The 26,491-nt window shown below is 39.9% G+C and overlaps 1 protein-coding gene and 1 long non-coding RNA gene across 2 annotated transcripts; both read left to right on the forward strand.

Moving 5' to 3' along the window:
* The first annotated feature begins 1,978 nt into the window (after positions 1–1,978).
* On the forward strand, positions 1,979–2,870 carry LOC147493966 (uncharacterized). Its single transcript, XR_015199844.1, has 3 exons — positions 1,979–2,084; positions 2,291–2,432; positions 2,718–2,870. It is a non-coding gene; the product is annotated as an uncharacterized LOC147493966 (long non-coding RNA).
* A 7,893-nt stretch (positions 2,871–10,763) lies between these two features.
* LOC147493967 (uncharacterized) lies at positions 10,764–11,426 on the forward strand. Its single transcript, XM_086567992.1, has one exon. The coding sequence runs from the start codon at positions 10,764–10,766 to the stop codon at positions 11,424–11,426; it is 663 nt and encodes a 220-aa protein (XP_086424118.1).
* The last annotated feature ends 15,065 nt before the right edge of the window (positions 11,427–26,491 follow it).

The following is a 26,491-nucleotide window of genomic DNA, read 5'->3' on the forward strand; positions in this document are numbered from 1 at the left end:
ATAAAATAATTGGTAAGTTAAATCAATCCTTAAGGGTATTAGTTTTTCCATTGTGTTGTAATACAATTACTATTTAAACAGGTATTCTTTTGCAAATAGTTTTAATTAGATTACAAGTGAAGTTACCTCAGATGGTAGAGTTATACTCTTGATTATCCCTATCACCCTTCATATAATTTAAATTTATTTGTTTTCTAGCTTAGATCCAAACCATCATAAAAACTCGATCTTCTCTCACATTGTCTCTTCTTCTTTTCTCTTACTTGATTTAATTTATAACTTTTTCTTGTTTGAAGGTGGATTGATCGACAACCTTAGAGCATCATCAACGTGCTGCTATTTTTGATTGCCAATGTGTAATGTAGCAATTTTGTTCACCAACGCATTGCCAAATACCTGTTTCTATCTCAGCAATTGTTAAATTCTCGACCAAAATACTCAGAAATTTAGCAATCACTCGCACGGGTCAACTTTAGCCATCCAGATGGTAGACGGGCCAAGTTTTGCCGTCAAGAAGTTTTGACATTTGTTTTAATAAAAAATTAAAATAGCTGTAATAAAAAATTTCATCATCATTTAAAAAAAAATTTAAACGGATCAAGTTTTACCGTTTTAATGTTTTGATTTTTTTTAGTAAAAAAATTAGGGGTAGACGGGACAACTATTCCCATTTGAATGTTTTTTTAATAAAAAAAATTGAAATGCATGGGACAAGTTTTGCCGTCCGAAATAGAAACTGAAAATATGCGTTGGTACATAAACTGATCTTAGCAATTTTGACGACCGAGCTAAAATGCTGATGTGTCAAATTTTTTTTAGGCAGTGCGTTGATGCTGCTCTTATTCTCCTATATTACATATATTACGTGGCATATTATTAGCGAGTAAAGCATGGATGAAGTGATAAAATTTACTGCAATTAGGATTTATTCTTTGTGCATGTCAACTTTTACCATACATCATGCAGCCGAGAAATTAACTTGGATTAAAAGTGGATTAAAAGGACCATGATCTGAAGGAATGGACAAGTCCAGAAAAGAGTTAGTCTGAAAATCTAAAAGAGCTGATGTAACTGCACTACCAAAAAAATGGGTTTACCCGACAAATGCCATATAGAATAACCGACGGCTTCTGTGTGTAGGAAGTTCCCTGCGCATTTTGTCTGTCGGGTATAATCTGGCCATCTGTCGGGTATAATCTGGCCATCTCCCTGGGTACCCAACGGTTCTACGAGAGTTATTAACTGTTGGCATATCTCTTCCAAACACCAGGCTCGCCCAAACTAATTTCACTTCCTACCTAAAATATTTGGTAAAACTAAAATAACAAAAAAAAACCCCTAAAATTGTTATCCCTCTCTCACTCACGCTTGTTGTAGCCACTTCACTGTCTCTCTCTTTCTCACTCCAAAAAGGTACACCCACTCTATCCAACCTCAAAACGTCAATAATTCTCCCTCCCCTCCAATTGGCCATCTGACATGAAATTAGATTCATTATTTTTCAGAAATCTAGGGTTTTCACCCCTTTTATTTTTGTTTCGGGTAATTTCCGTTCATTTCAATCCAAATTTCTTAGAAAATTTTGATATTGAAATTGATTTTTGAAAATTTTCGTTCTGAGCTTCGAATTTGTGAAAATGGTTTACATTTGTGAAGATGAGACTCGGTACACGATTTCAGTCCAGGAAATTGAAGATAAGAACTGGTACAGTTATTATTTTTGTTTTTTATTGCCTAATCTTTATACTATTTCTACTACAAATGATGTTAGTGTTAATTCTGAAAATGATTGTTCCAAACCGATTGTTTTAGTTACTAATGGTGATGGTATTGGTGCTATTGGACTTACTGTTCTTGTCGAGGCATTGGTTGGAGTGGGGCATTTTAATGTTCATGTTTGCACTCCTCAATCGTGGGTTTTCTTATGGTTTGTTTGATTTTATTTGTTTTTAGTATTTTGGGTTTTGAGTTGCTATTAATTTGATGCAGTGATCTATCAGTTTCGGATCACTCGATGTCGCCTTTTGAGACGCTTATGGTTAGTCCTATTGAGATTAATGGTGCCACTGCTTATGAGGTTTCTAGTATGTTCTCATTTCCTTGTATGTATTGGTGATTAGATTGAAAGTTCATTCCTGATTTAGGATATAGGTTAACACCTAATTATAGTTACTTTGGTAATTCTAGATAGTCAAGTGTAATAGAGGCTTATTGTATTTAGGATTTTGCTCTAGCATCACAATTATATTGTAATTGATTGTTTATGCGAAGGAAGTTGATTTGGTTTTAGGAAGATATGAAGGGAAGGAGTGCACTTACGATAATTGTTGGTTGAAGAGGCAAGCAATATTCTCGTCTTTCTTGTTATATCCGAATGACAATGATGGAATTTGCACTGCTTGTAGTTTTTCTTGCCATGGTGTAGTCACAAGGTATACCTTAATACCCCCCTTTTCCATTTTATCAAAGTACATAGTGTACATGTTACAATGGGTTTTAATGTTGTTTAGTAGGATATTGAGTTTGTAAATGAGAACTTTGTAATTACTACTAGCTTTTAAATTTTGCATCTGTTTTTTCTAATAATGGGACTTGGCTTTTAACCGATACTCATCTTATCGCCTTGCATTGGGTCATTGTAGCTAACCTGATTCACTTTCACTTTCACTTTTCAATTTCCAATTTATTTAAGCTTCAAATACTTACTGAATGTGCAGAAAGAAGGGGACACAACTATGTGCTGGAGTTGAGAAGGCTGGAATTTAGATGTTGAAGCATATCTTCTGATGATCAAAGATATATTGTTTGTCGTGATATCATAGTAATGTCATCAATCTCTGACTTTTTTAGCAATCTATTTCCTTGTAGCAACCTTGAAGATTTGCCTGTGCAAAATTTAGCACTGACGTTTACTTTTCACCATGTTACTGCCATTTAAGTAGCTTTCTTTTAGTGTTGGATAATCTTGTTTTTAATCTGCAATTTATTTTATATGCTGAAACAGTGACTGCCCACTCTACCTTACCGTCCAACAAACACTTAACAATATAATGCAGACACACAACACACTCAAGAACACTGAACTTTACCACACATCTTAGCAAGCACCTAGAACACAAACTCGTGGACAATGTGGTTTCCTCCTAGTTCAAGTTACCACATTCTCCTTATATATATATATTTTTTTTTTCTGGTTCTTTACCTGAAGTTCAAGTTGGTAGTACGCTTTGTTAACAGCCCTTCCGCTCAAAGTTTTTGTTTTGATATGATGGTATGTATTATATTTTATATGCAATGTCAATAAATTCATGTAAGACTGTTCATAAGCATTTGAGTTGAACTTGTGGTGGTTGCTTTTATTTTATAATTTTATCGATTCATTTTTGTTACATTGACGAAGATAAGTGTGCCCTCCATAGATTTGAACTCATTCTCTCTTAACATTTGAAAAACAACTTTTCATGCTCCAAGCATATTGAAATGAGTGTGGAAAAGTGAACAAGTATTGTCTAATTACTTACTCAAAAATAGTTAGGATTGCTCACCTTTAAGTACTGACTCCCTTGCTTCTAAACAACAGAAGAGTAAAAGATGGTTTAGTTTACATAGCTGCATTATAGATACATTTAACTTCAAAAGCTTATAGTTATTTAATTAAACACTTGTTTGACAGAGAGGAGATCAAAGCGATGAGCTGCAAGGTCACAGAGTGCAGGTTGAGTCTTTTAAGGGTTACTCAAAACAGGAGATATCCGAACTGATGGAAAATATGCGCAAGTCGTATGAAGACCAGCTCAACCGAATAACTAAGATGGTAAATTCTGATTTCCCTTGCATTATATTAATGTTTGTCGCTCTGTTACTCTTTCCCCAATCTGTTTACTCTTTGTTTTTTGGTCTAACCTGACATTTCAACTTTATCTTTTTAACCAAATTAAAAGGCATCCATTGACTTGCTAATGCTTTTACGATCAAGGGGTTTAGTTTACAATGTTGGGTTTGTCTTTTTTTTGTTTCAATGATAGAATCAGTTGTCCAATAATTTCATTAATAAAAATTACATAGATACCAAAAGGCTTGCAGAAAGTTTTCTTGTTTTGTTTTTGGTGTATTACAATGACACAGAGATGCCTCATAGAAGTACCAAACCTTGTGCTTTGCATATAAGCACACATATCTTTTTTTTGCCAATATTAGTAACTCTGTAAGTATTGATAAACATTAGTAATGGTGACTAGTAGGTATTGTTTGCTCCCTGGCCCCCTCCCCTAACCCTATTTTAAGAATAGTACAAAAAACTTTTGTGGTAAAGGTGTTCCCATGCTAAGTTATTAAAAAAAACTTTGAATAGCACATGAACGTTGTCATGTCTTTGAAGCAAAGAAAACATTCGGTTGTAGTCCTAATCAACATTGTCTCATGAAATTGATATGTTCTGGAAAAGATAAATTGCCACCATGAACCGTGAAGGAAGATTGAGTTTTTATGTTTATGATTAAACACACTAGTCTAGAAGTTTCCTATTTTCTTCTCATTGGTTGTTTTAATACAAGACATTGGACCTTTTGCTAATGACTATATGTATTATATGTATAATCTTTTAGGTTGAACTCAAAGCTTACATAAACCACAAGGAAGCTTGAACAACAATTAGCATGAGAGCATGCATGTTGAATTGCACGGTTAAAGGTAGTTAACGTAGCAGAAGCAGCTCAAACTAAATCGCGTGATGAAATTCGCTGACTGAGGTAGCGCTTGCAAAGAGCCAAAAGGGAAACTGAAGCATTTCACTAGAAAGCCGAACACAGTTCATGTGCTATATTATGATATGCTATCAGCTTGCCTAGTACATTTTGGTTGAGAGAAACGTCAAAAGGAGTATTTATTTGTTTTGCTAAGTTTGGCACTAGAGTTTCCTATGCAAGTTTAACTGTGTATGCACATGGCAGTATATTATTTCATTACTGAAAGAACAAGTTGGCCTGAAAAATTGTGATGTTGGTCTGAAAAAGAATGTGATGTTGGAAACTTTTATTAAAATAAAAAATATATATTTTTTAATTACAAAAACTAATATCCGACGAACAAAGGCTGTCGAGTAGAAGCAATAACCGATGGTCTTGAACAACAACAATACCTGATGGTCATTGACAGTAGCCATATCCGACGGTCTTTGACAGTAGTAATTTCTGACGGTTAGTGTCTGCAGCAATACCGATGGTCTATGACAGCTTGCAATGTCCGCCGGCATAGATACCAAACGCCGACGACCTGTTTTGACTGTTTTTTACTGTCGGAAGCCTATGCCGACCGAGTGTTTTTCGACGGTCTTGCGACAGTTTTTGGCTGTCGGGTAATATCTTTGGCGACAGTTATTGTCTGTCGGGTAAAGTCATTCTTTTTGTAGTGCTGGGTCCATAGTGCTAGGACCAGGTGTCTTAATAAAAGACTACATAGCTGGCATTAGGGCCGTCCTTGAGTTTTCAATGGCCCTGTGCAAACGGAGAAATGTGGCCCTCTTCCAGTCTTCCATCAACACAAATTGGATCATCGAAATATTTCCCTTCTCGCATTTTTGGCTGCAAAATCATCAATGAAGCTTTCAAAGTTAATTTTATTTAAAAATTCATTTTCAATAGATATTAACGCTAGCACATTTAGACTTTCTTGTGACATAGTCGATCTAAGGTATGGTTTCAATAATTTTAATTCTAAAAAACTTCTTTTTGCATACGCGATAGTAATGGGAACAATCAACAAAATTCTATAAGCTATGAATGCATTAGGAAAACAATCATGTCGTTTCAAGAAATCAAGTTAGGTGAATAATATTAGACTAGATTACTTTAGAATTAAATTGAGTTATTTAAATAATATTTAAGAAAAGGAAAAATTGATTTTAATCTCTAACTTACTTGAAAAATAATCAAAATTTAGGTGAATAAGTAATTAAGATTGATCGAAGTGAAAATTAATACAAATCCACAATTGTAAAGAAAGAAATTATTGAGAATAAGAGGATACTAGATGGTCAGAAGGTGAATGAGGGTTATTTTTTTTTTACTAATTCTTTTTGTATTTGAGTAATTGAGGACAACTCAAGCAATTAATTGGAGTGATTTTCCAAAAGAAAACGTTATTAATTAGGAAGAGAGAGATCTAGTCATTGAGAAGATCTCCTCATCTATTATATCTATTGTTATTTTCTTTTTTTATGAACATAATTAATGAGGAAAGAGAATATGAGAGAATCGACTATTTACTGTGAAATTTTTGGTTTTTTGGGTTTTTCATCGGTTTGGGCTTTTGATTTGTGAAATAAGCCTTTTCCACTAAAACTATTTTTTTGGGCCTTATATATTGGGGGCCCTGTGCGGTCTCCTACATGGCACCTGCTTAGGGCCGGGCCTGGCTGACATGTGGACATTCGTATTGTTGGTACTCTGGTGAAGACAAGTCAACCAAAGGACACTTGTTACCTTCTCCAACATACACATGCTGGACAGGTGGAGGCTCTAGAAAATGTGTCGTGACACGTATTGAAGGAACATTTGACCTGAGTGGATTGGACTCAGCATGAGTCTAACTCAGTGGTGGATGCCGATTGAAACTGTGGTACCCCTTCATGACCAACTGAATACTGTTTAACTCACCGGTGCACCAAAGATCGAGGAATAAGTCTGCTCTTTGTATTATAGAGCTCAATTTTCTCCTTTGAAGTATTCTGATATGCAAGTGTAGGCATTTTAGTTGCACCAATAGTCCAGCCGCAATAATATGGCCTAAAAAACCGCAACGAAAACAGAACAATGGCAAGAATTCATATGAAAATTGTTGTAGTAGTCATATTCGTGACATAAGAGGTCATTGGTGGCGTGTGGGCCGCATGCAGAATAGTGAAGAGAAGACAGGATGCAGCGGATCAGAGTCGCGGAAACCTAACTGCCGAGAACTGCGGTGAATACTGAAGACAGGTGGAGAGGTAGAGAACGTGGGATAAGAAGTGATCAGTGAACCAAAATAGGTGGTTAGAAAAAAGGAGAGGTTATAAAGAAAAGTGGTAGAAGAAAAGAAGAAAAGGAGGAAAGATCGAGAGAAGAGAAAGAGAGAGAAAAGTGAGGTAATACAAGTAATCTTATAGGTTGTAATAAGAGATTATATATTTGGCGCCGTCTGTGGGGACCAGTAGGAAAATGGTCATTGTAACGAAAAGAGGAGTAGGAAGACCTAAGAAAGTAGCAGTTAGGGAAGCGATCGAGGAAACAGAGAGCGCTGAAATGGAATTATATTAAGGGGTAAGAGAGGAAGAAATATCAGACATGGCGGAAGACGCTACCAGACTTCCTTAGGAGGAGATAGTTAGGTTAAGGAATGAAAATGACGAGTTGTGAAAGGAGAGGGAGACTACACGTGGAGAAATGGAGCAGGGGGATCCTCAGGGCAGTGAAGTGGAGGGGGAGAATGAGGAGTACCTGCCACTGAACGCATAACAAACGACGGGGATCACTTTGGAGGTAGTACAAGCTATGATTGAGAAAGATAGGGAAATGAACCGCGTAGCAGAAATAGCAAACCAGAGCGTTGCGCAGAAGGAGGTTGCGAGCCTCAATAAAAATCTATTGGCAGATTCGATATGGAATTCGGAGGTGCCTAAGAGGTTCTCCCAAGGTTTGAGAGGTATGATGGGAAAGGAGACCCGACTGATCATTTGCACCATTTTCGGCAACAGATGCCATTATGGCAGGAGAGTAAGTATGATGGACTCCACTGCATGATGTTCCCCGCCAGTCTTAAATGGGGAGCCTCAGATTGGTATTACAGGTTGGCTTCGCGGAGCATCAAAAGGTTTGCAGAGCTGGAGCGCGCATTTGTTGATCACTTCATACACCATAAAAGAAGGGTGACATGGTTGATATCGCGACTCTGTTCAACATCAAACAAAGGTTTGCAAAATCATTAAGGGAGTTTTTGTGCAGATTCAAGGATGAGACACTGAGAGTGGAAAATTTGGATGAACATACATCGGTCATAGCCTTCCAGCACGGCTTGAGGTCGGGAACTAGAGTTCATGAGTCGGTTTCCAAAATCGAAATCACTACTTTGCACGCTCTGTACCCAAAGGTAGAAAAATACATATGATATGATGATATAATGCAGAGGAATGCGAAAGAACAGAAGAAGTCAGGGAAGGCAGTACAGGCTGTAGACAGAGATTACCGAAATGGTAAAGGTAGGATAGAGGTAAGAGAGAGAGGATCTTACAGAGGGGAGAACTGAGGTCCAGAGAGGTCGGGGGATCGAGGTAGAAGGGATATCTGAGAGAGGAAGCCATGCCGCAAAATAGAACAGACTCCTCTTAACAGGCCCTTAGAGGAAATCTTGCCTCTAATTAAGGGGCAACAATATTATGAGGGTCCGCGGAGTACACCAGGGGAGATAGAAGGGAAACCATTTTGTGCATATCATCAAATCAGGAATCATGCCACTAATGAATGTTATGCCTTGAAGTGGTTAGTGAAAAGAATGATTGAAAAGGGGATGCTCGGGAGTTTGTCGTGGAGGTTCGTCAAACTGAGAGACAGCCAGCTCCGGCTAGAATTTTAGGTACTATCAATGTCATCTTTAGTGGAGAAACATTGGGAAGGAATGCACACAGAGACAAGATAAGAAAGATAGCGAGTTTACAGTAGGTGAATGAGGTGGTGAGCATACCACGGTTAGTTTGTGGAACCACGATGGGTGAGGAAAACATAATGTTCACCCAAAAAGACTTAGAGTCGGTAATTTCACCACATTAGGATACATTGGTAATTACTATAGCGATGGGTAATTATATGGTAAAGAGGGTGTTGATAGACTACGACAATTCAGTGGATTTGCTATTTAAAGGGGCTATGGAGGAGACGAACGTCGGCAGAGACCAGTTAAAAGCTCCTCCAACCAATTTGTATGGGTTCAACGACAGTATGACAGAGCCCATGGGGGAGTTGGTGCTACTAGTAACAGCAGGTCCGATGACTGTATTCACTCGGTTTATGGTGGTGGACACTAGTTCCCAATATAATGCAATTCTAGGGAGAAAATGGATCCATGAAATGAAGGCCATTCTATCGACATATTAACAGGTGATCCGCTTCCCCACGAATGGGGGGATGTATGAAATAAGGGAAATCAAGTGGCAGCGCAGAACATCCATCAGGTGACTGTAAAGAGTATAGTCCGAGGAACGAAAGGGGAGGGGTCGTCACATGAACAAGGATCAGCATAGAAATTATAGGGGGCGGCGGCGACAGAAGTGTACGAGCCTCCGCTGGGACCGAAAACTTTGGATGAAATTGAGGTAGTGAACCTGGGGGTGGGAGATGAGGAGAAGTTTACATTGATTGGGTCTGACTTGCCGGAGGAATGGAAAAGTAAGCTAGTGCAGGTTTTGGCAGAGAATACAGATATATTTGCATGGGTGATTGAGGATATCACGGGGTTAGACCCAGGGTTTGCCTGTCATCACTTGCATATGAATGAAGATGCTAAGCCTATAAGACAAAAGATGAGAAACGTGAGACCCAAGTACGCTAAGGGAATTTGCGAAGAGGTTATACGACTGAAGGGGGCTGGGATAATAAGGGAGGTAGAATTCACGGAATGGCTATCCAATGTGGTTGCGGTTCCAAAAAAGAACAGCAAGGTCAGAATGTGTGTTGACTTCACGGACGTGAACAAAGAGTGTCCGAAAGATTGTTACCTTATGCCGCGGGTAGACGAGTTAGTAGACAGAACTGTAGGTTTCAAAGTGTTTTCTTTCACGGACACGTCCATGGGGTATAATCAGGTCACAATGTTTGGCCCAGATTAGGAAAAGACAACCTTCGTGGTGGAGGGTGGTACCTACTATAACACCAAGATGCCCTTTGGTTTAAAAAATGCTGGGGCTACATTTCAGCGATTAGGAGAAAAAATGTTTGAAGGCAAGATTCGGAAGGGGATGGAGATATATATTGACGATATGGTGGAAAAGAGTATGTCAGAAGAGGAACACTTAAAAGGTCTCTAGGAGACTTTTCACATATTGTGGACGCATAAGCTGAAACTCAATCCTGAGAAATGCACCTTTGGGGTAACTTCTAGAAAGTTCTAGGGTTACATAGTCACGCACTGCGGAATAGAGGCGAATCCCGAACAGATCAGATCACTGATAGAAATGTCGTCCCCTCAAAATGTGAAAGAAGTGCAAAGGTTGGCTGGGAAGGTTGCGACACTTAATAGGTTTATTTCCAAATCATAGGACAAATGCCGACTGCTGTATCGTTTGTTGAGGAAAACGCCGGACTTCCAATGGACTGCCGAGTGTGAAGAAGCCTTCTAGGAGTTGAAGAGTTATTTAGGAAAGGCACCTTTACTATCACGACCGGAACAGGGGGAGAAACTATATTTATATTTGGGAGTGAGTTTCGGAATACGCAGTAAGTTCAGTCCTGGTGCGAGTCGTTGAAAAAGTAGAAAAGCCAGTTTACTTTCAGAGTAAAACCATGCAGGACGCGGAGACCCGACACAGCAGGATTGAGAAATACGCTTTGGCTTTGGTATTTTCTGCTTTAAAGTTGAAGCCTTATTTCGAGGCCCATTCAGTGGTGGTAATAACAAATCTGCCCTTCAAGCAAGCGTTGAAGGCATAGAAGTCAGGTAGATTGCTAAAATGGGCGGTGATGCTCAGTTGTTATGAGATTCAGTACCGAATCCGAATGGCAGAAAAGGCACAAGCAATAATGGCGGAGTTTCTGGCAGAGTTCCCAGCCGAGGACCTAACGTGGGGAGAGGAAATGGTCATGGAACAAGAAAGGGAACCTAATCACGATCCCTTGGATCATTGGGATACGCGGAACGGGTGGAGAGTTTTCACGGATGGCTCCGCTACAGACACAGGGAATGGAATAGGCGTTGTCCTGGTAACTCCTAAGAACACTAGGCTAGAGTTATGGATGAAACTGGGATTTGCGGCTTCTAATAATGAGTCTGAAAATGAAGCAATGATAGCAGGATTGGATTTGGCACAAGATCTGGGGGTGAGCAAATTGTCTGTTTACTCTGATTCTAACTTGGTAATTTGTCAAGTGAATGGGGGGTTTGTGGCCCGCTGCCCAAGGATGGTGAGATACCTGGAGGTCCTACAAAGAAAAGCAAGCAAGTTCAATAAGATTAAATTTGCCCACTTGGGCCGCGGAGAGAATAGACATGCCGACGCATTGGCTTATGTGGCTGCAGTACTGCCAGGGACAGAGGGTTGGTCTATTGAAGTGAAGGTATTGAGTAAACCAAGTACCTCAGAGGAGGAAGCTATTTGGTTTACCACTGAGAAGGATCCAGGTTGGATGACACCCATAAAAACTTTTCTGATGGGAGTAGAGATAGAAAACAAACAGGAGAGATGAAAAATGGAACAAATGAGTCAAAGATACACTTTACTAGATAGGAATCTGTATAAGAGAAATTTCAGCGGACCAAAGTTAAAGTGCATAGGGCCGCAGCAGGTTCAAGAAGTTTTGGCCGAGGTGCACGAAGGTGATTGTGGAAGTCACTCAGCTGGGCGAACAACCACACACAGATTGATATTGCAGGGGCATTTTTGGCCACATATGAAAAGAGATGCCACAGAGTATGCCAAGAGATGTGAGAAATGCCAGAGATTTGCACCGCTGATACATTCACCAGCTGAGTCGTTACATAATGTGTTCAGCTCTTGGCCATTCACCATGTGGGCAATGGATATAGTTGGACCTCTGCCCATGGCAAGCGGTAAAAGGAGGTTTATATTGGCCGCTACTGACTATTTTACCAAATGGGTTGAAGGAGTGGCATTACAACAAGTTAAGAAAGAAAATGTGAAGAAGTTTCTGTGGGAGAATATCATATGTAGGTTCGGATTGCCACATACGATCATCGCGGATAATGGAACTCAATTTACTGGGGGAAAGGTCTGAGAGTTTCTACAGGCATTCAAAGTGAAGCAAGGGTTCTCAGCCCCCTACAATCTTGAAGGAAATGGGCAAGCAGAGTCGTCAAATAAAATCATAATGGATAATCTCAAGAGAAAACTAGAGGAGCGAAAAGGAGCATGGACTGACGAACTAAATCACGTACTGTGGGCTTATCGCACAACACCGCGAACCTCCACAAATGAATCACCATTCGCAATGGCGTATGGGGTAGAGGCAGTAATACCAATGGAGATGATAGAGAAAATGACAAGAACCAGAGCTGTGGAATTGGGAATGAATGAGAGGATCTTAGCCACTGAGTTGAATCTCATAGAGGAAAGAAGAGAAATAGCACGCATTCGACTGGAAGAGTATCATCGAAAGTTGCAGAGACAATATGATAAGTGAGTGAAGCCGTGAACTTTCAAGGTTGGGGATTTGGTGTTGTGACGGGTTACACCAACTGATAAAAGTGAAATGTTTAGTCTACCTACGAAATGAACGATGAATTCAAAACGTAAGTAAACTAAAACTGGACTTTTACGAGTCTATTTATCAAAGCTTCTACTCTCGATGCGAATTGCACTAAGTGGAGTAGGAAGTTCGTTCCACTCCTAGTTCCCTAGCATGGATTGTTTTCTAAGTCTAAGAAATCGTTCTTAAGTCAATGAGAGATTTACGAATTACAAACTAGACTACGATGCAACTACCCACGAAATGCAACTAGTCGATTATCAGACAACTAAGGGAATGCTACGTTGATTCGATGATAAGGAGTTAGAGGGGGATTGATTCCACCTTAACTCAACTTAATCCACTAGCGACGAGTCGTCGTAATCCGAATTGAACTGCCACGCAGAACAATCGGTTCTTCCTAATCCTTAATTACACATGGCATTTCTACCAATTTATAACTAACATGTGAACAATTAAACCCATTCTCATGGTGAACTAATTATTTCTGGCGTGGAATAGAAATTACGACGACTTTACGATAAACGGGATCAAGCTTTCATCAAGGCTTCTCAACCCCCTCTAATGGAGTTTAGCCTTGAATCATTCCGCAATCATTCCCATTTAGATTAAAACTAAACATAATATAAAGCATTGAAATTTACTTAATTAAACAATAAGGAAATCTAAATTAATGACTAAAATGAAATAAGAACAAGAATTGAAATTAGATCTAGAAATGGAAATGACAAAATCGAAATTGATAAAAAATACTACTTTATTGATCTAATCAAATGAAGAACAAGATTCAAAGGTTCAATCTAATAAAGGATTTGAAACTAATTAAATAAAACAATTAATCTAGATCAAGAAGCTATTCTAATGGCTACTTTCTATTCTAAGCTATCTACCTAACCTAACTGCCATTAACAATGAGTTAAGCTTTTGTTCTTATACATTCAGATCCAAAAAATCGTGCATGGGCTTGGAGCCATGTTTTGGGCCAGAGAATCAGGCCCAAAACCCATTTCTTTTCAAATCAAAAGGCCTCTTCAGCTGCAGTTGGCTTCCATAGACTTTTCATCCATTTCTGCTCCTCTGATTGGGTCAAGGCTTGGACCATTGCAAAGCTCTTTCCGAGCCGGTCGTTTTGACATAAGCTAGGCCTCAATCCGAGGTCTGAGTCTAAAGATATGGCATTCGAAGTTCTCACGACTTTTGCTCCTTTATCTCGCTAAAGTGGCACATTTCGCACATAATGGACTTTGAAGCCCGAAATGCATAAAACACGTAATCAGATTAACTCTTACTTATTATTCACATAATTGGTCTAACAAGATGATTATTAAGGGGTTAAAACTACAGTTTTGGGCTCTTATCAAACCACCCCAAACAAAGATTTTGCTTGTCCTCAAGCAAAGATGAGAAATTAGAATAAGTGACCAAAAATGGAGTTCTAACTACTCTCGTTTATTTGAGTCGCGATTGCATTGACCATATGCAACAAGGCCTTAAACCACTAGGAATTCCCTAATGGACGAAGTTATAGCCTAGCGTGAGAGTTTTCCAGTGAAGGTACTCACAAACTTCATCTATACTACAAACGACTAAGAAAATAAAACTATTGTTTCCTTATTCATGCTCAACTATCTATACATCTCTCTAGCAATTGAATAAGAATAACCAAGTCAAAACCTAAGCTAATATATGCATAATAATCTATCATCTACAATAAACATATACACAATGATAGTAGTACTATAAAATGTTTAGCGGTTTGTTTCTCGAGAACTTCGAATAAGCGCCCCAAGTAGGTTCTCACAATAATAGTCAAGAAACAACACTCTGATTTTTCCACTCAAGTTTAAGCTACTCCAAAGATTAATGCAGTGGGCACACTTTACCTTATAATCTCAATGACACACAGGAAGCCGGAGTCAATCAAACACATCTGCCACTTACTATCACACTAACCTATTCCTAATTGAGCTAAAGGTCTTTATTAGGTGTTGCGGGGATTAGGAGATGGTTTAAGAAGGAAGGAAATGGATATTCTAAAGGACAAGTCTGAGATAATAGAGTCTTCATATTATGTAACTAGAGAAAACCTTGTTATTTACTTTTGCTTCTACACTTTGTTTCCATCCTTAGCCATATTTTTCTTCTTCTTTTCTTTGGCTTTTGACTCCCTTTTATTCTATTTTTTTGGAGTTTTTATTTTATTTCTATTTTTCTTTTCTTTGGATGGAAACTTCTTTTCTTTATTTTCCTCGCCACTAACTAATTTTTGTTTACATAGGTTTTCTCTTCTTCTTTCTTCATTCATTCTATTCTCTCGACTTATTCTAAATTGGGTAGGTTGATTTATTTATTTTTATTTTTTTTGTTTTGTTTTTTTGTAACAGGGTAAAGGAATTGTGGTTTATGGAAGGGCTAATGAAAGGCTCGATTAGGGGCTAACTAGCGAAAAATAATTCATAGGTTTGAATTTCTGGCTATATCGATCCAAAAAGGGCCTAAATTCTCGCTTTTTAGGATATGGTTTAGTGATCAAGCAAGTGGACGTGTGATTTCTCTTTCGGATTTTACTTCTCCCTTGTGTCATTTTCTCAAATGTTTCGCTCATATAAGGCTTTAGGCTATATTCTCACAGGATTTGTAGAATAAGTACTCTAGCCTAGATTTCAGAAACTTACTGCTAACAATCATAGATACTCATGTAATATATTTATAGATAGATGTAAAGATTATTACCTATATATTAACCTAAGTTTCTAACAATTATTCTGACGCAACAGCTACGTGAGACTTCTAGATTGTTAAGAGCATGGAGAAAGAAACAATACCAATATTCCTAAGTGTATAGCATAACTTATTTATTTATATTTTTAAATTTTTGAAATTTTAACTAGAAAGCAAATGCATATTATACATATTTATATCCTAGCAGATGTCTTAATTACACGCGGTATCTATGCCCCCCCAAACAAGAAGCATGCTTTGTCCTCAAAGCATTTAAATAAAGAGGGTAGTAAAAATACCATTGAAACGCCGTGAAATTCGGGAACATCCGCAAAACAAGGTTAGAACGCATCTAATAGAGGAAATAAAAACGACGCGAATCTATAAGAGTTCCACCCATTATGGGGTTAATGAATTAAATTGCTTGGGACATAAGCGCATTACTCAACGTAAACTAAAACTTACCTCCACTCCCACTATTATTAAAATTCATATTATATTCATCCTCTACTTCTATAAAGAAGTGAGGCTCCTTCAAGCGCCCCCGCCATGCTATGATAATTTGCCGGGCTTCACGCCATTTATCATCTATGGTTGCTAACCTATTAAGTGCCACTTGGTTTGATGGGGTGTAGGGTGCAACCGGTGAGGTTGTATCCGCCACCCTTGCCAAGTCATTGCACGAAAGATCGAATAATACTATTGGTGGGTCGCACCGTGTCTACCCTAATCCAATCCGCGAAACGTGTACAAAAACGGAAAGAAACATAGCATAATACGCGAAATTAGAACGGGGCATAAGAAGGTACTTATGCCTCATGGTATGGGCTCGTGCTAAACTAGACATCAAAGTTAAGGGAAGGTCATAGAACCGGCGTCCCGGCTAAAGCAAGGAAAACGCTGCAAGTGGCGCCATTCACGTAAGAAAACGCCATTCCCCTAAAATGTTTAGCATAATCCAAAACATAACAGTTCCTATGTTCATGGACAAAGCTACCAAGGGCAACGCGTTATAGTCCCTTTGGTCCTCAATCTGAAAATGCCTGCCCCATAAGCCTCGTGGCAAAGACTCATAAGTGTAGACATGCATATTATCAACCCAATAGCACCATGGGTCTTGTATCTCCGGCATAGCAAGTCCAAGAACAAATGCTAGCAAGAACCTGGTAATTTCCATTGGTTCTTCGTCAATGTTGATGGAGAACACTTGTTCTCCATCCGGTCTCTCAAAGAAAATGCAGTTATTATAAAAATAAGATGCAAGTGCTGGAGAATAAAGTTCAGCCGGTCTTACCATAAGAGGTTCCCAGCCAACGTATGTGATCACCTCGCGAAACCAAGCACCGTAAGTAGTGCTTTGGAACAAATCTTCGAAAAGATCTGTTCGGTATCAATGTTGGAGATGTCATCTCAAAATTACGCTTTGGAATAGCTGCGAAAGATCCGGATACTACGCTGAAAAAAACTGAAAATTTCTGGTCCACGGAAGTCGTATGGCCTGAAACTAGGGCGCGAAGTCGCTCTTTGTATTTTGGAATTCCAAAGAACTAGGGCGGTCGCGCTTTGACTTGACTTGCGCTGCGCCGCTTTAGTAATTTGGAATTCCAGTGTTTTAGCCGAAGTCACGCTTCTGCGCTGCGCTCGCTCGAAAAATTTTCGTCGAAGTGTAAGTGTAGAGAAGCGCTTCTTCCGAGCGGCTACCCGAAAGGCAGATTTGCAAAAATGGAGTCGAAACGTGGGAATCGCGGGTGTGAAGGGTGAGTGATGGAGTTTAGGTGTAGTGTGAGTTGTAAGGATAGTTTGTATCAAGTTTATATAGGTTTAAAGTTGCTAAAAAGGATCGGAAAGTTGCCAAAACTAATTACGGCAGTTTCCGGAAATCCTAAAATTTCCAAACCCGAAAACGGAAACAACTCATTTTCTTGATTCTAATTCAAACCCAGTATCTTTTAGGTTGATTTTATGATAGAATGTACCTATTTAATCTAGGTTTCATCCTACAATGATACTTAATCATATTTCTGCCTAAACAACCATATTTTCACCTTGACTCCACAATTAATTCTAATACGAGGGTTATACAAACATAATGCTTGAATTGATAAAACCACCCCCAAACAAGTTGGGAAGGTGGGGTCAATATGAAACAACCATGCATAATGAAAATAAGCCCTTATATTAAAATTTCATTCGGAGTACCACTACAAAATTCAAATTACGGAAATAAAAGTTATATTACAATAAAAACAACAAAAGTACATAAAACAAGAACCACTATCAATCCTCAGACTCTCTAAACAGCTCGCCACTGGTGGCGGAGGGCACACTCTCTAGTGGTGGCTCCTGGGCTCCAGAAGGTCCAAAGCAGAGCGTCCTTCGCCGACGACGGCCCATGCCTCGTAGTTGTGTCCTCGGCGAGTCCGATGAGGTGGGAAGCGTGCAAGCATATCCACTCTAAACCGGGCTGGGCTTCCATCTCAGCCCCCCTGTTCCCATCTCTCAACCTCTCTCGGGTGCGGATCTCGGTTGTGATGAATAGTCGCCTGTCGAGTCCGGAGGTATGTACAGATAGTGTTTAGTGAACGATGCCCCTATGAAGCATAGCCATGCGTTCGCATCGCACCAAACACCTCTCGAAGGCATCCGTGATCAAAGCAGTCACGCCCTCCTCATCCTGAGGCATCCTCATCCTCCTCCTCTTCATTCTCAGCTCCTCCATCCTCTTCTTCTTCTTCTATCCTCAGCCCTCCTCCAAACTTGTTGGACACACTCCCTATAGATACGCTGCGTGTTACGGTGCGGGGTAATGTAAATCCTATCGACGCCGGAGTCGCTTTCATCTTCGGATGATCTTGGTGATTAACACGGAAGAGGTGCCAAAGACCTTCCGACCCCCTAATCATGCTCGGAAAACTCCGGATACGAAATCGTGATTTCCGCTCCCCGAGTACCCATAAGACGGGAGGCAGGTCGCATCGACCGTCATCACCTTTGTCCTTCCCTAGGACATTCCGACCAATCCACTGGGCTGTAGCCAGCTGGTTGGTCCTGAGTGATGCCTGGCGAACACAATGGGAGTTTGTATTGTAGCTCCCATTGATGACAGTAACGCCCATCAATGGCTCTACCCCTCAAAAACGGGGCTCTGTAAAGTGGCCTCGGATGGATTCTAGGCGAATGCCTAGAATCTCGACCAACAATCCGTAGAGTCAACTCCCTTCTCTTCTTCCTTACCATCACAAAAATCCTACTCCCCTCCAACTCCCTGGTGTTGTAGAACCGTCGGACCAAGTCTTCGTGGTAGAAGGCTTCGGTCGAGTACCAGAGACTATTCCAGTCTCTACTAGCCATTTCGTCACCATAAAACGGAGCGAAATGGTCGGCAGTGAAAACTTGCTCCGGTATAATTCGGGCGTTGTTGAGCCATCTAGTGTTTGAAATGGAGTGAGGGTTTAAATATGATGTGGTGGTGGTGGTTTGACTTGACCGACCGAAAGAACAAAGGGTGGTGGTGGAGTGGTGGCGCAAAGACCAAATTTTTGAATTTTTGGTGGTTTTTAGTTATTTAAATCGGTGGGGGTTGTGGTGGTTTGGTTTTAGAGAAGATTTGGGGTTAGGATTTGATTTTTGGCGTGGGTTTATGATATTTTCTTTTTAATTTTTATTTTTCTAGGTTTGGAGCTTTGTTAATGGCGGTGGAAGATGAAAAAACGATGAACTGTTGCTGAAGAAGGTAAGGGCGCGAGCGCGGGTTGGGCGCGGGTTGGGCCCAAGCCCAAAATCGAAATTTTTGATTTTTTCGATTTTTTTCGCGAATTTCAAATCAAAATTTCCGCTTCATTACCGGTCCGATTTTTGCGAATGAGATATGGAAATGATCAGGAGGGAATTTCCTATCCAATAATCCATAAAACACTCTATTCTGACTTCGGATGACATACGAGATAGTGGAAAATGCCTCGAAGTCGTGCATGACGTAAGTTATGCTTAACGAATGAACTCTAAATTAATAGATTATGTCAATCCTAATCGTAATACAATAAAACGGCCTAAGCAACTCTAATGGGACATAAAACATTTATTACGGAAACATTTAACACCCTGACCCCCAAACAAATTTTTAAAACGGCTTAGAAAATTTGTTTTTAGCAGATGGTCTTTTAAAGTCGATTCCCTGACTTCCTAGATTACTATGTTTATTTTTTTTATTTATTTATTTATTTATTTATTTATTTATTTATTTTTTTTATTTTTAGAAGGAAAAACAATAAGCAATAAGGACATAATTCACACCATAGAGAAACATGACTCAAAAATCCGAGAAAAACATGCAAGATTGGAAAACGTGAACTATGTGAACCGTGGACTTAGGATCCGGTACTTACAGCCACACACTCCATAGGGAGGGCCCGGTTACCTTAATGGTGCACTCACCAATATATTAAAGTGAAAGGAAATGCACCAAACACAAAAATTGAGTCGTTTATAGTCAGATACTCGAGACTTTATCTAAAACATATGTATGAACATGCAGTTGATCATATATCAACAACCGAAATAGTTGTGGATCATTCCATAAATAAATATCACATAAAACATATCCAAACACAATGAAACACCAAGATTTCCTATGACACAACCTAGTGAAATGAAAGCGAAGTCGGATTACCCTATTGTGTAACCTATCATGCACCTTATTTTTCATTTTTGAATGAGTGGGTGTTCTAGTAAATGAATGTGGAAAAGTGAATGGTTGTGGAGAATATGGTGGATATGGATAAGTTGTAGAAAGACAACTTGTACACAATGAGGATGTGGTTTTAGCACCGAACTCATTCATTGTGTGTGTAGGGACTGTCTCAATTCTGAAAATGAAGGTGTCAAATAGTTTGTCCTTCTGAAGTATCTGTTTGCTAGGAGGATTTAAAAAATTATGAAGCACAGGAGAAACAAAAGGATCGAGTGCAAACTCGAGATTCCTTTGAAAGGGTGGAAGGAGGGGAATCGAGGTGGATGTTGTGCAAGTTAGTTCTTGATAGGGTGAATTGTCACCTACTCGAAAAAACTCATCGAATTCCTCATCTAGATTGGTCATATCCACATTACTATGGTAGTCCTCTACATCTTTGAGAAAATCCTCTATCCCTTCCTCATCAATAATACGTGTATCGACTAGTGTAGGAATGAAAATGTTGGAGTCTGACTTTCCAAAGGAAAGAATTTTGGGCATATGACTATCAGGGAACGTGTTGTTGAAATAATCTCGAAAGCAAAGCTCTCGATCATGCTAACCTCTCCATCCATAGATCGAATCGGGTAACTGTGTCCTTGTTTTAAAAACATTGACTTCAACAGAAGATGGCCAAAAGACATGGACATTGAACCATCACGGCAATTAATGAGCGCATTGGCGGTTGCCGGAAAGGACGCCCTAAAATGATCGACAGAGTTCGCGACTTCTTATCGAGGACTACAAAATCAGCCGGATAGTAGAAATCCTGAACTTTTACCAACACATTTTCGACTACACCCTTAGGATATTTAATAGACCGATCGCCTAATTGCAACGCCATTTTAGTGGGTTGCATCTTGTCTAGACCTATTTGTCTATACAAATAAAATGGGAGTAAGTTAACACTAGCCCCCGTGTCTAATAACGCCGTCAGATAGGAATCTCCTAAGGTGCATTGACAAGATAGGATCTAATTGTGGTCCTTGTACTTAACAATTCCATTATGTTCAGATAAGGTTGGGAATTGTTCATTAAAAAGCGCCTTTTGGTATATTTGTCTTTAGCCTAGTAGTAGTACACAATTCCTTAAGAAACTTAGCATGATGTGGTAGCTTTTAATAGATTCGAGGAAGGGAAGGTTTATAGTTAAATTCTTGAAAACGCCCCTAATCTCCTCGTAATTTGTATCCCTAGTTAACATGGCTAATTTTTGTGGAAACGGTGGTTTCGCCTATATTTAGCAATGGTATCACCGGATGTTTAACCGTGGCTTTCTGTTTCTTAGGTTGTGTTGTAGCTGGTACCTCTACGCTGGTAGGCTCTTCAGTTTCTATTGGTATCTAGTAAAATAGTAGGTGTAGGGGTTTCGGTGGGGTAACTATAGGCATAGTTACCTTGTTGTCAACCACTGCCCGAACGGAGAGTGGTGATGGCATTTATCTCACCTACATTTTCATATTCATTACTAGTATTATCCGTTACCTCAAAGGTGTGTTTTGTTGTTTTAGGATTAGGTATTGACCGACCGGCAACACACCTTTGGTTTGGGCTTTATCTTGAGCCAACCGTTGGGTTAAATTATTAACGGATTGTAGAAGCCGCCGGTTAGATTGAGCCATAGTTTGGAAAAGTTTTTGGCTCACTTGTATGAAGGTGTCAAAGGCGATCCGGTTGTGTGGGTGTAGTAGTCACGGATGGTGGATCGAACTATTTCACGTGAATTATTTATAGGTGGATTCTGATAATTATTATTTACCTAACGATACCTCTATTAGCATTGTAATTATTATAATTACCTTGACCTTGTGCTTGACCTTGTCGAGGTTGCACTTGGTTGTTATAATTATTAAAATTACCCCGACCCGCCCTTGTCGTAGTGGAGCTTGGTTAAAGCCGTATGCGTTGGCTAACATATTGATTATTGTACCCTTGAGGTGTGACTTGTTGGTTATTTCTCCAACCGAGTTGGGATTTTGTCTCCAAGGGCGCTAGGGTTCACTATTAATGGAAGAAGCCCGCTTCATAGGCTATAGGGACGATGGGAGTCGGGATGCTCGGGACTCCAAATGAGAAACTACATGGGTTTGAATTTACATTCATGACGGGGATAGGCTTTTGTTGTACGAAATGGCCTCTACCTTTTAGTGAGTGATTCGATTAGAGTTTTAAGCTCGAATCGCGTGTTTAATTTCAAACATACCGCAGCCTTTAACTGTTGAAGAAGAATTAGCGAGAGGGAGTAATCGTCACTACCCCCAATTATTATTTCGCTTAGTTTGGTCTTCTAAAAATTTATAAGCCTCCGAGGCCCTTTGCTTAAGAAACTACCCCCATTCATTATGTCAAGGACTTCTTTATGGTGATGTTGAAGTCCTTTGAAAAAGGCACGAACTAACGTGTCTTTAAGCTAAGTTATGGTGTGGACACTCTATAAGCAGATCGGTGAAACGATTCCAAGCCTCAAAATGATTCATGAGGATTTTGTCGAAAAAAAATGAATCTTGGAAAGCATCTCATCCGTTTTTAGGGGTGGGTAAAATGTTCCATAAACAAATTGAACAAGTTTAGCCCACGAGTCCACGTAATTAGGCTGCTTTGGGCAGTTAACCAAGACGCCGCCTTTATCGGGCTAAGGTGAAAGGGAATACCCTTAATTTAATTTGTTCCGTACCAACCGTAGGATGGTGGAATGTTGTTAGGACTTGTTCAATCCTACGCATGTGTTGATAAGGTTTTTCATGGTCTAAACCATGAAAAACGGGTAACAAATTAAAAATATTTGGAGGGATTCTGAAATCCCCCGCTGGGTCTGCTAGAACGATGCAAGATTTGGGGCTATCGCTCAAGGCTTTGTAGAAGTCCGAGAGAGGAGTCTCTCTTTCTTCCCCCATTATATCAGGTGGTGTGTGTGAAATAGTAGTTAGAGGTGTAGTGGGTGGTATACTAGATAGATTTGATTGTTGATGTTGTTGTGTATTTACGTTCGGTGTTTTTGTTCGGCCGGACCTTAATCTCATGCAAGACTAAGTCGAACTTAACTAACATGCAACACTCCAAACAATTCTGATATACTAGTATAAACCTCTAACTGGAGATGCGAGGTATGGAAGAAAGGAATACCTGATAGCGTCCTTGCTTCGCTTATGAATAGCGTCTTGTTTACGCTTGTTCAGTGTATATAGCAGGTTAGAACACTGAAAAATATGAAAGATCAAAGTTTGAATCAAAACTGTGGAAATCCGGAAATTTTAACATCGGCCCAGCCCAAGCGCCAGATAGAAGCCTTCAACGCTCGAAAGTAATTTTCAGATTACAGTGTTTTTAGGGCGGGTCGCTCTCAGTGTGAAGTCGAGTTCCAGTGTTTGGCGCTGGTCGCTTATGGCGTATGCTGGCTTTTGGTAGACGAAATTCCAAAGAACTTAGCTGGTCGCGCTCTCTCCTGCGCGGCCCGCGTATTTTCTCGAATTTGTCAACGCCGAACCGGGCAACCACAGTATGAAACAAACAAGGGTGGGTGGGTTTAATGGGACTTAAAAATGACTACTTCTACAAGGAAAACAATGCTAAAGTGTAACTAAGATGGCAGCGGCGCCATTTGATAAAAGTGAAATGTTTAATCTACCTACGAAATGAACGATGAATTCAAAACGTAAGTAAACTAAAACTGGACTTTTACGAGTCTATTTATCAAAGCTTCTACTCTCGATGCGAATTGCACTAAGTGGAGTAGGAAGTTCATTCCACTCCTAGTTCCCTAGCATGGATTGTTTTCTAAGTCTAAGAAATCGTTCTTAAGTCAATGAGAGATTTACGAATTACAAACTAGACTAGGATGCAACTACCCACGAAATGCAACTAGTCGATTATCAGACAACTAAGGGAATGCTACGTTGATTCGATGATAAGGAGTTAGAGGGGGATTGATTCCACCTTAACTCAACTTAATCCACTAGCGACGAGTCGTCGTAATCCGAATTGAACTGCCACGCAGAACAATCGGTTCTTCCTAATCCCTAATTACACATGGCATTTCTGCCAATTTATAACTAGCATGTGAACAATTAAACCCATTCTCATGGTGAACTAATTATTTCTGGCGTGGAATAGAAATTACGACGACTCTACGATAAACGGGATCAAGCTTTCATCAAGGCTTCTCAACCCCCTCTAATGGAGTTTAGCCTTGAATCATTCCGCAATCATTCCCATTTAGATTAAAACTAAACATAATATAAAGCATTGAAATTTACTTAATTAAACAATAAGGAAATCTAAATTAATGACTAAAATGAAATAAGAACAAGAATTGAAATTAGATCTAGAAATGGAAATGACAAAATCGAAATTGATAAAAAATACTACTTTATTGATCTAATCAAATGAAGAACAAGATTCAAAGGTTCAATCTAATAAAGGATTTGAAACTAATTAAATAAAATAACTAATCTAGATCTAGAAGCTATTCTAATGGCTACTTTCTATTCTAAGCTATCTACCTAACCTAACTGCCATTAACAATGAGTTAAGCTTTTGTTCTTATACATTCAGATCCAAAAAATCGTGCATGGGCTTGGAGCCATGTTTTGGGCCTGAGAATCTGGCCCAAAACCCAATTCTTTCAGTCCAAAAAGGCCTCTTCAACTGCAGTTGGCTTCCACAGACTTTTCGTCCACTTCTGCTCCTCTGATTGGGTCAAGGCTTGGACCATTGCAAAGCTCTTTCTGAGCCGGTCGTTTTGACATAAGGTAGGCCTCAATCCAAGGTATGAGTCCAAAGATATGGCATTCGGAAGTTCTACTGACTTTTGCTCCTTTATCTCGCTAAAGTGGCACATTTCTGCACATAATGGACTTTGAAGCCTGAAATGCATAAAAACACGTAATCAGTATTAACTCTTACTTATTATTCACATAATTGGTCTAACAGTATGATTATTAAGGGGTTAAAACTACAGTTTTGGGCTCTTATCACCAACCACCAAGAACGAGAATGAAGGTAAAATGGGTCCCAACTGGGAGGGACCATATGTCGTGATGGAGAAGGGTACTTCTGGAACTTACAGGTTACAGACTTCAGCAGGGGAAAAGATAGATAAACCATGGAACATAAGAATGTTGAAAAAATTCCATAGCGGAAGCCTTGTTTAGTTTATCAATTGAGGGAGAAGAGACTTGCTTTTAAATAGAGTTATGTAAGTTGAGGAATGATATCTTGTATTTTGATTATTATATCCTTGAAATAAAAAACGGATTACTTCCAATAGTAGCATGTGTATTGAATGAGGAAAGGTGATAGTGGGGGGGATGAGCCCTTCGTGGACTATATGTCCATATCAACTTGGGGGCAAATCGAGTTGCTTCCACCAGGCTTCACAGCTGAACAAAGACAGCGGGGGGATGAGCCTTTCGCGAACTATATGTCCAAATCAACTTGGGGGCACCAGGCTTCACAGTTGACCAAAGACAGCAGGGGGGGGGGGGATGAGCCCTTAGCGGACTATAAGTCCAAATCAACTTTTGGGAAAATTGAGTTGCCCTCACCAGGCTTCATAGCGGACCATAGACAGCAATGGGATGAAATAATCGCGGGCTAATACCAAATTAATTCTAAAACATGTCTTGTGCATAAATTCAAGGTTGAGTAATTGGAAGTGGAGGGGCGTTATGACCGCTTGCACGACTAATGAAGGGATGATCTCACATTATGAAACTGGGGGAGGTGGAGTAAAAATTGAAAGGCAAAATAAATTTTAGCTAATGACCTGCTGGGCATACCTAGAAAACCAGGTTTTAAAATATAAATATACAGACACAAAAAGTGTAATGCTAGAGTGGTGAACTTCAAAAGAACAAAAGTACAAATTTCAGTGCTTCACTGCTGTCTTCCGACCGCGTCCTTCTGGGAGGAAACCTCAGCCACTTCCACAGCTGTGGTAAGATCATCATCCACCTCAATCAGGGAGGTGATCGCACTGGGAGTACCTAGGGGTAGCACTGGTGTAGCATCCTCGGGAACAACCGGGGATGGCGATGAAGTTTGAGTATCAGGGACTGGAGGCGAAATGGGAAGTAGACGACCGGCCGTAGCAAGCTCTTGAAGCTGCTGTTTAAGTTCGCGGGCAATCTTTTTCTCAGCTAGGCTTCGAAATCTATCCGCAACATCCTTCACAGCTTTGTCCACAGCAGCCTGAGTGGCGAGTTTATCCATCTCCTTTTGGCTCTCCATTTTGGAGGCGACCCCCTACGTAGTCGCGGTGCTTGTCCTCAGCTTGCTGGAGAGCTTTTTGGGCCTTCACAACAATGATTCGAAGATTGTCCTGGTCCTTCTCTAGCTTGGCATGCTTGGCTTTCCAACCATCAAGGCTGTTAATCTCCTACTTCACGACCTCTAGAGATTCTAGGGTGTTGGTCAGTCCATGCACCATATAGCCAATGTCCAGACTCAACTGAAGAAAAAGACTTGTTAGAAAGGGTTATAAGGGAAAAGAAGGGAAAAGAGGAAAGTAAAACACACCTTTTTCCAGCCGGTGTAGATGGATGCTCTGTGAGAGGCGAACGAGCCAGATTCGCCGTATGCTTGGTCTCTGGGAAGA

This window comes from Coptis chinensis, chromosome 6, assembly GCF_015680905.1.
Source record: "Coptis chinensis isolate HL-2020 chromosome 6, ASM1568090v1, whole genome shotgun sequence".
NCBI lineage: Eukaryota > Viridiplantae > Streptophyta > Magnoliopsida > Ranunculales > Ranunculaceae > Coptis > Coptis chinensis.

What these genes read in the sequence shown, in the direction of transcription:
- LOC147493967 (XM_086567992.1), top strand. Translation starts at nt 10,764, where the DNA reads ATGGCGGAGTTTCTGGCAGAGTTCCCAGCCGAGGACCTAACGTGGGGA.